The 15,693-nt window shown below is 40.9% G+C and overlaps 1 protein-coding gene across 1 annotated transcript in view; it reads left to right on the forward strand.

Annotated features, from left to right (window-relative positions):
- Nucleotides 1–11,351: 11,351 nt before the first annotated feature.
- The window catches only part of LOC121321130 (hedgehog interacting protein), a 33,420-nt gene continuing 29,078 nt past the window's right edge, over nt 11,352–15,693 (forward strand). The window contains exon 1 of the mRNA XM_041260029.1: nt 11,352–11,667. Within this exon, the coding sequence (XP_041115963.1) occupies nt 11,401–11,667 (267 nt within the window). The 5' untranslated portion in view covers nt 11,352–11,400. The remainder of the gene's footprint in view (nt 11,668–15,693) is intronic.

Below are 15,693 nucleotides of genomic sequence, written 5' to 3' on the forward strand. Positions count from 1 at the left end.
CAGGGGCGGGCACTTTGTTACATATACCCCCTCCTGTGCAAAGCACACATGGCCTCAATGGCCACCTCCCCCCTTAAAAGCCCAAAAGTCCCGCCCAAAGTCCTTGGCCAGGACCAGAGGCTTCCAGGGGCCCACAGGTCGTAATGCTGTCAGCAGGGTAGCATTCTCCTGCCAGGGTAGTCCTAGCAGCGGAAAGGCTGCTTGGGGTGTGGTCTCCTGACCTTCCCCCTCCTTCGGCGCCGGCAGCTCCCCTTGGTGGGGCTTCAACCACCGTTCTTCCTGCAGGGAAGAAACTGCAGAGGGAGCAGGTCTCCGGACCTCCCCCACGATCTCCGGCGGAGAAACTGCTGCTGGGGTTGGCGGTCTCCAGACCTCCTCCCCCTCCTCCGGCAGCGAAACTGCTGCTGGGGTTGGCGGTCTCCAGACCTCCTCCCCCTCCTCCGGCAGCGAAACTGCTGCTGGGGTTGGCGGTCTCCAGACCTCCTCCCCCTCCTCCGGCAGCGAAACTGCTGCTGGGGTTGGCGGTCTCCAGACCTCCTCCCCCTCCTCCGGCAGCGAAACTGCTGCTGGGGTTGGCGGTCTCCAGACCTCCTCCCCCTTCTTCATGGCCGGCAGCTCCCCTTCGTGGGGTTCCGGCCACAGTACTTCCGGCTGTGATGCGGAGCGGCGGGCAACCCCAGGCGATGCAGAGCGGCGGGCAACCCCAGGCGATGCAGAGCGGCGGGCAACCCCAGGCGATGCAGAGCGGCGGGCAACCCCAGGCGATGCAGAGCGGCGGGCAACCCCAGGCGATGCAGAGGCATCCTTGGGCGAAGCGAGGCTGGCATCCTTGGGCGAAGCGAGGCTGGCATCCTTGGGCGAAGCGAGGCTGGCATCCTTGGGCGAAGCGAGGCTGGCATCCTTGGGCGAAGCGAGGCTGGCAGTCAGGACAAGCTGGGGTGCGGGTTTTGGCCCTCTTTTCGGCCACTGCAGCCGGGAGGTTCTTCCCCGTGCTTCCCTCAGCAGCCTATGCAAGGGCTGCTGAGGACCGCCAGCATCTAGTCCTGGCCCTTCTGGTGCAGGGAGAGGCAGCTCCTGCTCCTCTCCCCCTGATGGAGGTGGAGGCAGAGGAAGCTCCAGCTCCTCTCCTCGTGATGGTGGGGGAAGTGATACCAGCAGGCATTCACCCTCTGCTGGTGGGGGAAGTGATACCAGCAGGCATTCACCCTCTGCTGGTGGGGGAAGTGATACCAGCAGGCATTCACCCTCTGCTGGTGGACAGGGACCCAGCAGGCATTCACCCTCTGCTGGTGGACAGGGACCCAGCAGGCATTCACCCTCTGCTGGTGGGGGAAGTGATACCAGCAGGCATTCACCCTCTGCTGGTGGACAGGGACCCAGCAGGCATTCACCCTCTGCTGGTGGACAGGGACCCAGCAGGCATTCACCCTCTGCTGATGGCGGAGGCAGAGGCAGCTCCTGCTGCTCTCCCCCTGCCGGTGGAGGTGGCGGAGGCAGAGGCAGCTCCTGCTGCTCTCCCCCTGCCGGTGGAGGTGGCGGAGGCAGAGGCAGCTCCTGCTGCTCTCCCCCTGCCGGTGGAGGTGGCGGAGGCAGAGGCAGCTCCTGCTGCTCTCCCCCTGCCGGTGGAGGTGGCGGAGGCAGAGGCAGCTCCTGCTGCTCTGCGCCTGCCGGTGGAGGTGGCGGAGGCAGAGGCAGCTCCTGCTGCTCTGCGCCTGCCCATGGAGGTAGGAGCGGCGTGTAGTCTCCTGGTGGTGGAGGTGGGAGCGGTGTGTAGTCTCCCCTTGATACAGGGGACTGGTGCGGCTCTCCCTCACTTGCAGGGGACTGGTGCGGCTCTTCCTCCCTTGCAGGAGACTGGTGCGGCTGTGGAGACAGCGGTGGGACCTCTGCCTTCCTCTTCCCCTTTCCCCTTCTCTGCCACCTCCTCACCTTCCTCTCCTGCGGCAGTTCCTCCTCTCCCTCCTGGTAGGGGCAGCGGAAGGGACAATTGGCAAAGAGATGGTCCTGGTTGCAGAGGAGGCACCCCGGCAAGGACTGGTTACATCGCCGGGGATGTCTGGCCCTTAGGCGGCACTCCTCCTCCCTGTCCCTCACCTCTTTATCCTCTTTCCTGCTTCTCCCCATTTCTTTCTTTTTTTTTTTTTTTTTGTAATCCAAAGACGCCCCCCTTTTTTTTTTTTTTTTCTTTCCCCACACAAAAAAACCTCTCCTGGTCTGACGCTTGGAGGCGCTGTTATCCCACGCAGGACACCACGTGTCACAGAGACGGCCGAAGTGGGCGGCGTCAGAACCAGGAAAGGTAAGGCAATACACAAAACACAGGACGGATGAAATGAAGTGATGAAGACGCCTGTTGGCGCCAGTTTAATACAAAATAAAAGGTTTACACAAACACGAAAAACACAGGACACGGCACTCTACGCCAAAATAAATAGACAAACGAAAACAGACTAAACTTAACAAAACGGTGAGCAGATACTTCGTTATTATTATTACTTTACTTATTTCCTCCGTCTCCAATCCCGTTCTCCGCTCACCGAACACCCAACCCCAGTATGTGCCAACGTGCATCTATATATACTATTGTGCTGGGATTCAATTACCAATTAATTATTCACTTGAATCCCAGCACGTGAATTAATAAAGTGCAATTCCCCGTGCTCACATATTACTACATTTTACTTGCACGTGAAGTGCTGTGCAATCCTCGTGCCTAAATACACATATACATTTTTAAACACTCGTGTTACACAGACCCGTTTATATCCCGTGTACCAATGACTATACACCAACATTTAAACATACCACACGCAACACATAACAGATAATATACACAGGGGCGGGCACTTTGTTACAGACACCAACGATCGAACTTGACAAAGAGGATTACAGACTACAGTCAAGTATGAAGGCAATATATCAAATTTGGGGATATAAAATGTTGCCAGTAGAGTTTACACAACACCACAACTTTATACAGTTAAAATCTGAGCTAAGGCTGGTTCACACTGGGCATGCGATTCAGACGGAACGTTACAAACGCACCACCTTGCGTTCAAATCTCAGACGCTGTGGACCAGCTGACAGATTTCAACTTCTCAGCGTCAAGTTGGTGATGTCACTCACATTTAACCAATCACACGCCTTTCTCATTCCTCTAGAATTTTACAAGTAAAATACAATTTACTGTGTATTATTTTAAATAAATTATGCTTGTATAGATGTAGCGGAAAATGTCTAAAGAACTAATAGTTAAGCATGTACGGTACCATAAATACAACAGTATATATAGATGCACATTTCACTCACTCTGTGTGTTCAGGATGAAGGAACGGGAGAGAGTGAAGAGGTATAAATAGTAAAGTTAAATTAAATAAAATCAATTGCTACGTCATGCTGGAGGACCAGCACAGTGCTTGTTTGTTTAGTGTTCGTCCCTGTGTGTTACTGTCTATTCGTTTTGTTTGTTTCTTTATTTTGGTGTCAAGTGCCATGTGCTGTTTTGTTCAACCTTTTATTTTCTGTGTTAATAAACTCACTAAGTGTCGCAGCATCTCAGTTTCCCCAGTACTGCTGGTCTGCGTGTGTACTCCCATCTGGCCTGACATCACCCTACATCCAGCCTGTTCACAGTGTCCAACAATGAACTAACCCTGTTGGAACTTTGAGAAGCAGCTTGCTTACTCAGTTATTTATTTATTTAGATGTTCAAAAGTTGTGTATAGTTGTGGAATTTGAAAACAGTCAAGTGGATCTGTTGTAATTACAGTTTCCTAGAGAAAAAAAAAACTTAACAGTCCTCCCTGGGACAAAGTATAAGAAACACTTGACCCTTCACATTCTGAAGTGACTGCTTCCCTTTCCTGCTATTAGTACACATAATGTAGAGCAGTTGCTGTCAGGCAGTCTGTGTTTTCATTTGGTAGATTGAGCTTTACAAACTGCTGCATACCATTGTGCAAACATACTGTTGCAAAGTGTAGTAAGGCATAGTAAAACTGAAAAAGCATGGTGAAGCACAGGCAAGCTGGATACATCACAGAAGTAAATAAATGCATAATGTAAGCATGGAAAAACAGGGTTCTCCCCAGGAAGTCTGTAAAGCTGGGTGGCAAAGCATTATAGCCAGGAGCATTTTTTATGGAAAAATAAAATGGCCTTACCTTAAATATATAATAAGACAAAGAATTTGAATAATAATAAGAAACAGAATAATAATAGTCCACCCTAATTTGTGCACAGGCTACAATGCCCCATTTACCCCCTGATCCTTTGCAATCTTTTTTTTGTGTGTGTGTTTCTGGCAGAGTTTCCACATCATACCACCCAATTCCTTGCTGTACAAAAGCCATTTCCATTTTTTCCCCCACATAATATCATACCCACTATCACACTGCTTCTTTTTTTTATGCACTGCCCCTCCTGCGGTTCTTCCAATTTGCTTTCTACAAGTTGTTCTTCGCTGACTATATCGGGTTGCTCTTTTTCATTTTTGGTCTCACCAAGTCCTCGGCATTTCATTTACTCCAAGTTTACTCAGCACTGAATCTATCTGGAATGTTCTGGAAAATAGGTACATTTCAAAATATCACTGTCCTGGTCACAAAAGCAAAGTTTGTGGGGAATAATAGCCATTTTCTATACTTTTGAGGCATAAGCAATTAGAAAATAACACTTACTACCCAGGAACCAAAAAAAAAATAATCATTTGTTACACGGTGTTATTTAAATTGTTTAGCACACACAGGATGTTATTGATCGTTATGTGGTCAAACAAACGTCCTGTCATCAGGGACAACATTTGTTTTTATTTCCAAAACTATGTACTCCCTCTTCCCACAGCATAACACCAACAAATGAAGCTAAATGGGCTATTTATTAAATGAAAGTGGTAGAACTGCTACTTGCCAAAGGGGAAACATAAAAGCATGAAGCAATGGATAACATTATACTGTCAACGCTCTTAATAGGCAGGTGGTATGGGTCCGTTACTGGTTCAGCTATTATTATTTTATTTTCACTCACCCCATATCTCACATTCTGTCAGCGTATCTAATCTAAAAGCTTGATATTTCTCATAATCTCCATGTCCAACCAAAGGAGAGAGGTATAGCTAAGGGTATATGTTTTAATGTCTGCAAGACAAACTTAATTTTTTTCTTGTGCAAAATTTTTTTTATTTACTACAGTCTTGATCTATTGAATATGCAGAGATGTAGTAGTCCTATTTGATCAACTCATGCCATCTTCCCTCGCTTGACTTCATTACATTTTGCTGCTTACTATACTTTTTCCATGATTATACAGTGTATTACCGTGCTCGCTCAACCATACTGCGGTTTTTTGCCATCATTTTGCTCAAAACTCTAATAATAAATGTAGTTTAATGTATTCTATACAATTCTTCAGATCATGCCATAGCATATCCATGTTGTCCCAATGCTGTATTTATCACGATTTGTCACTTTTGATACAATGTTCTACAGTGACTTTATTCTTCTACCATTGCCTGTCAATGAAGTTTATACATGAAATTGAGAGGCTGTGAAATTTGCTAGATGGAGCTTATTAAACAGAGACAGCATTAAGGAACAAGATATTCCATTACAAAAGCTTTGCTTGAGGTACAGTCATATCACCATGGATTCTTATCTCATAAGATCTGAGAAGATAAGCAATGATAGGCTGGTCAGTTATTGGATACAAGACCTCCACGGAAGAACATGTGCTGTCGGAAGTGGTGTTGATGGCTTAGATCAGGACACGACTGAACTTTTTTTGGAAGCTCTTCAATTATTAGCCAACTGCAGTACCACCTTGGATTTTAATCTCATCAGATATCAGATGATAGGCAGAGTTGACCAGGTCAGTACTTGGCTGGGAAACTTCTAAGGAAAACCAGGTGTTTTAAGAAGCAGTGCTAGAGGCATTCTTCTCACTAGACAATTACTACAGCATGGTCTTAGCAGGCAACACTGCTTGAGGATGAATGTTAAACTAAATTCCAGCTAAAGATCTCAAGGTACAGTCTCGGTAGTATTGAGACATTCTAAAATGTCCATATTTTACACATTTCTTGCAAATCTTCAGTTACAAATTGTGTATGTCACTTGGAATAGTGCTGTAGTAATTCATTTAGTTACATGTTTTTAGCCATGGAACGGATTAACAAGTCATTAAATTATTTGCAGGCCCTATTTAGATCAGGTCTGAACATTCACATGTTTGTTTTTTTTTTTTTCAGATTATATTAATTACTCCCCTCCACCAATGGCATCTCCAGAGATGATGAAGATTGCTACTGCCTTGGGATACTGTTGCACTGGACCTCACCTCTTTTGGTTGCTCCCTTTGGGACAAAAATAGAATCCCTGGGCCAAAAACAACTACACTCCAGACTCAGACATTATTATATCCTAGTGAATTACTCAATAATACAGTACACCTAATACTGTGTATGACCTACACACGTTTTTAATTACAGATTTGATTTGGACAAGCATCACATGAACACCAAGCAGGAGTAAACACTGCTTTTGTATAATAGGGCTATCCAATATGTTTTCGACTGTATTGAGATTTGGGGACTGAGGTCAGTCCAGTATATTTATTAATCATTTATTCTACAAGAGTACTTGCCTCTGTATCTCCAATGTGCTGCCAACTAATAAACATTTCATTGTCTTTCGATAGTACAGGTATGTGGCCAGGGGTTAATTGATGATCAACAATTAAACTACCACATGGCCACATTTTACACTTTTCTTATTAACTAAATAAACATTTGAATAATCCAATTTACGCTAGGTGGCTGTGCAAAGGCGGCCATCTTGGCCCCAGGCTGTTCTTCTGTGCTGCCAGCCTCAAAACATTCTTCTAGTTTGCAGTCCCTCTCCCCTGTCACACCCTGCCCAGCTTGATAATTAAAAACTGGTGGGAGAATGCTGTTTTTATGCCAGTAAGATGAAAAAATATTCTTCTGCCTGTCCTATGTTGTATCAAAATACATGTCCTAAAAAGGTGGCTTTGAAGCTAACCTGGTGATAATTGAGCACACATATTCATACACTGAAGGAGATCCTTTCAGCACATACTGTGCCATTGCCAATTAATCCTTTATTAATATGTTGCTTGCAACATATGTTATATGGTTCCGATCAGCATACTTCAGCATCCAAAGAATCAGTATGAGAGGCATCCAAAAAAAGCTCAGCTTGAATATGTGACTAATTTAAATGCCTTTTAATCAACAGTGAACACCACCTTTCTTTTGAAGTCAACATGAAGATATTGTTTGTAGTGAGCAAGCCAACTTACAAAATGTTTGTAGTGAGCAAGCCAACTTACAAAATGTTCCCATTGAACTGAAGGGGGGTGAAATCAACAAAAAAACATAAGGGAGACCGCATCAAAACAAGAACAACAACTCAGGTAAGACAACCATTAAATGTATTTATCTAAATGCTAGAAGTATCAGAAACACAATTCTAGAACTTGAAGCTACTGCACTAACAGGTAACTATGATGTGATAGGTGTTACAGAAACGTGGTTGTCTGAGAGTGATGGGGACGAATATAATATTTGTGGGTATACACTGTATAGGAAAGACAGGCAGGACAGAAGAGGAGGAGGGGTAGCGCTATACATAAGAAACAGTCTTGAAGCACAGGTGTTAAACCTGGACAAAGAAAATAAAACCGAATCAATATGGGTCAGAATAACGGACAAAAATTCAAAGGGCATAATAATAGGAGCATGCTATAGACCGCCAGATTCAGACGGTCAGCAAAATAATCTGTTATACAATGACATTAGAAATGCGTGTAGCAAAGGAGAAACCATACTAATGGGGGATTTCAACTTCCCCCAAATAAAATGGGAAAACCCGGTGGGTAGCACGAAGGATGAAATAGAAATGGTGGAAATGACAAATGACTGCTTCCTAACACAATTTGTCAAGGCACCAACTAGAGGGGAGGCATGCCTTGATTTAGTCTTTTCAAATAACGAAGACAGAATAACTAAAACAGAGGTCAGAGAACCACTGGCAAACTCAGACCACAACATGGTCTCATTTGAAGTGTTTTTTAAAACCCCAAAAGTAATGACTAAAGCTAAGGTTTACAATTTTAGAAAAGCAAACTATGAAGGTATGAAACAGAGACTAACAGAAGTAGATTGGAGTAAAATAGAGAAAACACCCACAGAAGAAGGATGGTTGTTCTTCAAAAATGTAGTACTAGAGGCGCAAAACAATTACATCCCTAAAGTAGACAAATCTAAATGTAAAACTAAATTGCCAAAATGGTTTAATAGATCAATTAAAAAAAATATTCAGCGAAAAAAGGCACTTTACAGAGCAATAAAAAAGGACCAAAAAGAAAGTACGCAGAAAGAGTACACAGAACTGCAAATGCAAGTCAAAAAGGAAGTTAGAAAGGCCAAGAGAGAAATAGAAATGAACATTGCTAAGGGAGCTAAAACCAATTCCAAAATGTTTTTCCAATATTACAACAGCAAGCGAACATTCAAAGAAGAGATTAAATGTTTAAGAGATACAAATGACAAAATCGTAGATGAAGAAAAAAAAATAGAGAAAAAAAAAACCAAGATCATGCAGCATGCAAATTTATGGAAACTATAATAAGATCCAAAATGGAAAATTACCTATATGGTAACAGGGTCCTGGGAGACAGTCAACATGGTTTTAGGAAAGGGAGATCGTGTCTAACTAACTTGCTTGATTTTTTTGAGGATGCAACATCGATAATGGATAATTGCAAAGCATATGACATGGTTTATTTAGATTTCCAGAAAGCTTTTGACAAAGTCCCGCACAAAAGATTAATTCTCAAACTGAACGCAGTTGGGATTCAAGGAAACGCATGTACATGGATTAGGGAGTGGTTAACATGTAGAAAACAGAAAGTACTTATTAGAGGAAAAACCTCAGAATGGAGTGTGGTAACCAGTGGTGTACCACAGGGATCAGTATTAGGTCCTCTGCTATTCCTAATCTACATTAATGATTTAGATTCTGGTATAGTAAGCAAACTTGTTAAATTTGCAGACGACACAAAAGTAGGAGGAGTGGCAAACACTGTTGCAGCAGCAAAGGTCATTCAAAATGATCTAGACAAGATTCAGAACTGGGCAGACACATGGCAAATGACATTTAATAGAGAAAAGTGTAAGGTACTGCACGCAGGAAATAAAAATGTACATTATAAATATCATATGGGAGATACTGAAATTGGAGAAGGAATCTATGAAAAAGACCTAGGAGTTTTTGTTGACTCAGAAATGTCTTCAACTAGACAATGTGGGGAAGCTATAAAAAAGGCTAACAAGATGTTCGGATACATTGTGAAAAGTGTTGAATTTAAATCAAGGGAAGTAATGTTAAAACTGTACAATGCACTAGTAAGACCTCATCTTGAATATTGTGTGCAGTTCTAGTCACCTCGCTATAAAAAAGATATTGCTGCTCTAGAAAGAGTGCAAAGAAGAGCGACCAGAATTATTCCGGGCTTAAAAGGCATGTCATATGCAGACAGGCTAAAAGAATTGAATCTGTTCAGTCTTGAACAAAGAAGACTACGTGGCGACCTAATTCAAGCATTCAAAATTCTAAAAGGTATTGACAGTGTCGACCCAAGGGACTTTTTCAGCCTGAAAAAAGAAACAAGGACCAGGGGTCACAAATGGAGATTAGACAAAGGGGCATTCAGAACAGAAAATAGGAGGCACTTTTTTACACAGAGAATTGTGAGGGTCTGGAATCAACTCCCAAGTAATGTTGTTGAAGCTGACACCCTGGCATCCTTCAAGAAGCTGCTTGATGAGATTTTGGGATCAATAAGCTACTAACAACCAAACGAGCAAGATGGGCCGAATGGCCTCCTCTCGTTGGTAAACTTTCTTATGTTCTTATGTTCTTATCTGTTTCCACATTCTGAGTGTTGATACTCATTCAGTTTTCCTGTACAATACAAACCTGTGTGTTAATAACAAGCTATTAACTGTAAAATGATCCATCACTGAATCTAGCTATCTCACCAATAAGGCCTGTACAGGTGATGGTCTTTTTTGGCTAAGATACTTTGTGAGACTATCTTTACATAACTGTAATGGAACATTTTGTATTTAGTTTAGTTTCTTAATTATTCATGGTCTTTGGTTTATTATGTATATACATGCACACAGGTTTAATTCATAATCCAACAATATAGGCTACATGTACCACCCACTGTTCCCTCACTGCCCTATAGCTCCCTTGCTGTCCTTCCTATAGCTCCCCCACTGCCTTACATCTCCCCACGGTCCTATAGCTTGTGTTGGGTTAAGAAACACATTTCTGTATTTCTGTAGATGACATATATATATATATGAATACAACAATCAATAACACTTCATTAATTCTAAATGTAACCCTATGCCACCTTCATCCCACAAGTGCCTTATATATTTGAGCTGTCATCACTACTCACCCATGTCTTTGAAGTACTGCACGCCTGACAATAATTCAATGGAATCCCAGAGAAGTCCAGTACCATGCACGTATCACTATATACTGTGTAAAATGTTGTTTGTCTGTTTTTTTTGTTTTGTTTTGTTTTGTTTAACCAGTTTTTTCAACCAATACTATAACTGTAATGTAGGCAATTCTGTAACTACGTTTTCTTGAAATATATAGAAATTATTTATATAATTTGCGGGGATGTGTTTACGTAGGCCTAGTTTTAATACATTAATACTTTATTAACGAACGTCATGACTAATTTTACAAAAACGACACCTAATTTCAATTGAATTCTGGTAATTAGTAAAACTTATTGTGAGCTTTTCTTTTTTTAGTTCGAGGACAGGCTTTTTTGTCCGTTTGTGTGTTCGCCCTGCAGATGAAAAGCAGAGGGCGCGCTCCTGTCCTGTTGTCGAGAGAGAGAGAGAGAGAGAGAGAGAGAGAGAGAGAGAGAGAGAGAGAGAGAGAGAGAGAGAGAGAGAGAGAGAGAGAGAGAGAGAGAGAGAGAGAGAGAGAGACTTACCTAACGTACCCACCACTGTGCAGTCACAACATTTAACTTAACAGCACGAACGTTACGCTGACATCAAAAGTTTTTTTAAAAAAACAGAATGTATTTATTTTTTATTATTTTTATTCCATCATAACCGGCACTTGCATTATATTATTTAAAATTATATTAATTTTTACATAAAAAAACTTGCTATTTGTAAAATAAACTCTTTTATATGTGAATATATATATATATATATTATATATATATAATATATATATATATATATATCTATATATATATATATATTAAACCAGGTATAAGTATATAACACAATTGTGCAGAACAATTACTTATTTAAAAAAAAGAAAGAAAGAAAAGAAGATGGTACATTTGACATTCTTTCTGGTATTAGCAGTTGCAGTTAATTTCTGGGAGAGTGGTGATGCAAAATTTGGTGAAAATGGTGAAATTGGTCCAAGGAGGAGGAGATGTCTGGATGGAAGCACACCAAGGCGTCTGAAGAGGAGAGAGAGACCCTTGTCAGTGGACGGCAGCCGGGGCAGGTTGATTTGTCACACGTTCTACCCGAGGAAGTCCTGCTGCCGCACCAGAAGTGCCCATCAGAACCTGCACCTTCGGGATGCGAGGGTATGTAGGTCACTAAAACCCGCCTGTTTGAGTTTAGCAAGAAGAATGTCATCTAAAGTCACAGTATTTTGTCTAAATGACAAATATTGACCTCCGGTTAGCTGTGTGCTGAAAGAACGTGTTGTGATAGGCGACAGAAAATACTTTTGCATTGATACAGATAAATGGCACTATGATTGCCACGCAGATATTATCAATATATTTATGAACTACATGATGAGTTCGATCAGTGTCGTAATTACAAGCAACGCAGGACTTTGCTCCGCATATAAGAAGTGCTGATGTGGGTAAGAGATGCTCATTACTTTACAAAGGCAGACTTTTCCTGTCCATAGCGTTGAAGTCTTTCCATGCAGGGCCGGTGCTAGGCAACTTGATCCCCTAGGGAAAGCCTAGCTTGGCACCCTTATCAGCCAGGTGATTATTTTACTTATTTTAAAACTTAACAGGTTTTTAATTTAGCTTGAATTATGCAATCGCTCTGTGTGCTCAGCTCGATATATATATATATATATATATTTTCTCAGATATATATATATATATATATATATATATATATAAAATCTGTTTTGTTTGTACGGACCATGTACAGATTTTAAATAGGGTTTCCCACGGTATATGGGTTCTGAACTGACTGTTTCATAACTTCAATAACGTCATCATTTGAAACTGTAATATGAAACGAAATGTACTGGTTAAAAATAAATGTTTTGGCAAACGCATTAACGTTCCTTTGATAGTGCAAATTAGTTTTTCATTGCTTAACAACTATTATACAGAAGAATACACTATAGGGAGATATCCAACCATTTTAAAATGGTAGGTTGTACAGCAGATAATGTGAAGCTAAGCAGACCAAAAGCTGTTTAACTTACGTTATGAATCACAATTTAACATTAAATGTGACATCAGATGATCTATTGCGTTAGCAAACAAAAGTTTATCTAAGGTGAAAACAGAACTATTTACATAACAATATTATCAAAAAAACGCACTCTCAATGTACCTTTAAAAATACAAACCTGTTGTCATGACAACTACTACGTTTTCCAATACTGTCAGTCTAAAACCCCTTTCACACTGGCACTCCTACCCAAGTCCTGACGCAGGCTCTGGCTACCCGGGTCACAGCCCCGCATAGTGTGAAACCATGTACCTGAGTCAACATGCTTTGCAAGGAATATTTCTGTTTATTCTGTTTAGCCATATTTTTGTTGATTGAGATAGCGTATGAGCCAGATTTGCAGGGATGAAGAAACATTTGCTCTTATCAACATTTGGGCCAACGGTTCAATCCAGAGAAGCTTGGATGGAAGCGTCTGTAACAAGCTGTTTCCGGGGATTGTGAACTTGCGTCTGTCACCCAGGTCAACCCTTCTTTATCAAAAGCAGTGTGAAATCTCATACCCGACCTGCACGACACCAGGTCCTAACCCGGGTAGAACATGCCAGGGTGAAAGGGTATAAATTACACACAGCACTGTAATTAAACTAACTTCATGCCTGTAGAATCATTGCACAGGTCCCAATGCATACATTTTTATATTTTCCTAAAAGTTAACATGTATTAAAACATGAAGGCAGCAAACACCTTCTTTATGGGCAGCAAATGCTCAAGCATGAAATACAGTACTTTGCAAGTGTATCATTATTATTAATACAATTCTCAGTTGTAATTGAGATACACAAATGGCTTATCGCGGATCAATTGAATAACCCTACACACCTGTCTGTTAAATGCATTTGTGATAAGAGTCTGTAAACAAACTGTCTCAGACTCTTCTGGTGTTATACCAAATAGTGTCTTCGCAAGAAAAGTGTCTTACCAGTGATACAGAGCTGTCTTGTCACCCCAGTAATAAAGACTATGGGTAAGTAGGAAGATTTTAATGTGATGACAGTAGCTTAGATCAGCTTATGCCCGGGTTCCATTTAAGTAGTATTTCATGTATGTTTAAGGCTAATATTATTGCCAGTGTCATGTAATAGGCAAAATTCAGATTTTATTATTTTTTTTTAATCAATTGATTCGGGACTTATGTTATCGGATTTGAAAACATTTTATTATCATTAGTATTTCCTGTCAAAATACTGTACATTCCCATAAGTTTAAATTGTTAACTTACTAAATTCTTGTTCTGACAGCGAAAATCAATGCCTGTCTAGTGGCTTATGTCTTAAAAATGTGCGTCTCCATAAATCAATTTTCTGTGTAGAAGAGCGTAATATTTAGAACGAACGCAATTTACTATCGATCACTCCATACCTTGTGAAAGAGCATGTTTGGATAGGATTCTTCAGTGCAATGCCAGTTACCATGGTGCTAAACATCACCAGAGCGATGCATCGCACATAATACAGATTCCTTGTTATCATTTTTGGGATTACGTTGGACTTTTGAAACACAGTACAGGGTATTTATACTGTATGTCATTGGAGCAATACAATGAAAATAGCCTTCGCTTGATTCGTTTCAGATACACTTAAACACTTTAACAATATGAATGGTGTGAAAAAAAACAAACATTGTGACATCAGGGAAATTAATTTAATTTACAAGCATATTGACAACTTTATTATTTGTAGATTGTACGCATGAGGTGTAATAAATGTGTCATTTTACACAGTCGAATATGTGTATAGATGGTATTCGAGTGATATTAAAGTAAAAAAGTAGTACAATTGCTGTGGTGCTTACAGAAAGATTTAAACCACTCAGCTGGGGTAAGAAGTTAGGACATCATTTCAGTAATCAAAAATCAGGATTATATGTGCTCACACCACTGATGTGTGTAAGTAGTGAGGAAATGTGCATTGTTGATTCCAGTGCTGTGTAAATATAAAGAAGGTCCATACATATACAGGAGTGGCGTCATTTTTTAAAACAGATTATGTCAACTCTGAAGCCTACAAGAAGTTACCCTGCCAAGACTTTGAAAACAAAACACTGTGCATTATAAAGTACAGTACAGATAGGAAATTTAACATGGTACAGCTTTACAAGCACTGGCCAATCAGAATATGCTATTATTCTTCACTATTTACACCACTGATGTTACATACCCCTAATGTTATTTAATTTACCTTAGCGGTAGCTCCAAACCTAACCTCAGGCTTTCTTTTATTAAGAGCTATTACTGAGAAACCTTAACCCTGACTTTAACCTCACTGTAAGCAAAAGTGATTATCGACAAACCACAAAGAATTATGGACTGATTTATAGTGGTATAGAGGAATTGCTTTAATTTGCTTAGCAGTAGTGTAAATAGCTTTTTTCAAAAAAGCAGTGCACATGAAAAAATATAAATATATATATATATATGTGTGTGTAGCTACAACAGTTTAGTTCACAAGTTATGTGGAGAAAAACAAAATAAAAGTAAAGAAAAAGGTTTAGCATTGCTGGCGCAAAGGTTAAAGAAAAGAAAATATGCAGGCTGAATCAGATTTTTATGCTCAGTTCATGGTAGATTTCCCTCTATTCTCATGTAAACAGCTTCGATGAATCAACATATGGGTCTGGGTGGTATCTCACTTTGTTTTGTGACAAAAAGCCATATTGCATCATTTAATTTGCTCAAGTCATGCAAACAGGGAAAAATCAATAGGACAAAAAGGGGTCGACTTATCCTCCTCCCCACTAAACTGCTGCCCACACACAGAGCCCTGTTGCTTATGGCAAAAGAATAACAACAACACCATTGTGTTTGTTAGTTGGTTCGCTATTGGGTGAAGCTGAAGAACATCATTCTCCCTCAGTCTTTAGCTCTGTCCAAATGTTCATGCCTTTGAGAGAGCATTTGTCCTCACATTCTATTCCCAGATTCTTACTTTAGGCTTTTGAGCTGCATCTTTTCACTTTCACTTGCAGCAGTATTTGGAGAATGAAAACAACAATAATAACAATAAAAATCCAGATTGGAATGACCTTAGAAGGACTGACATATGCAATAAACAAACAAGTCAAAATGTAGGGTATCATATGCACTAACTCTAGATAGAATATTCAGATTCTGTTGATCGCTT

Source organism: Polyodon spathula, chromosome 1 (assembly GCF_017654505.1).
Source record: "Polyodon spathula isolate WHYD16114869_AA chromosome 1, ASM1765450v1, whole genome shotgun sequence".
NCBI lineage: Eukaryota > Metazoa > Chordata > Actinopteri > Acipenseriformes > Polyodontidae > Polyodon > Polyodon spathula.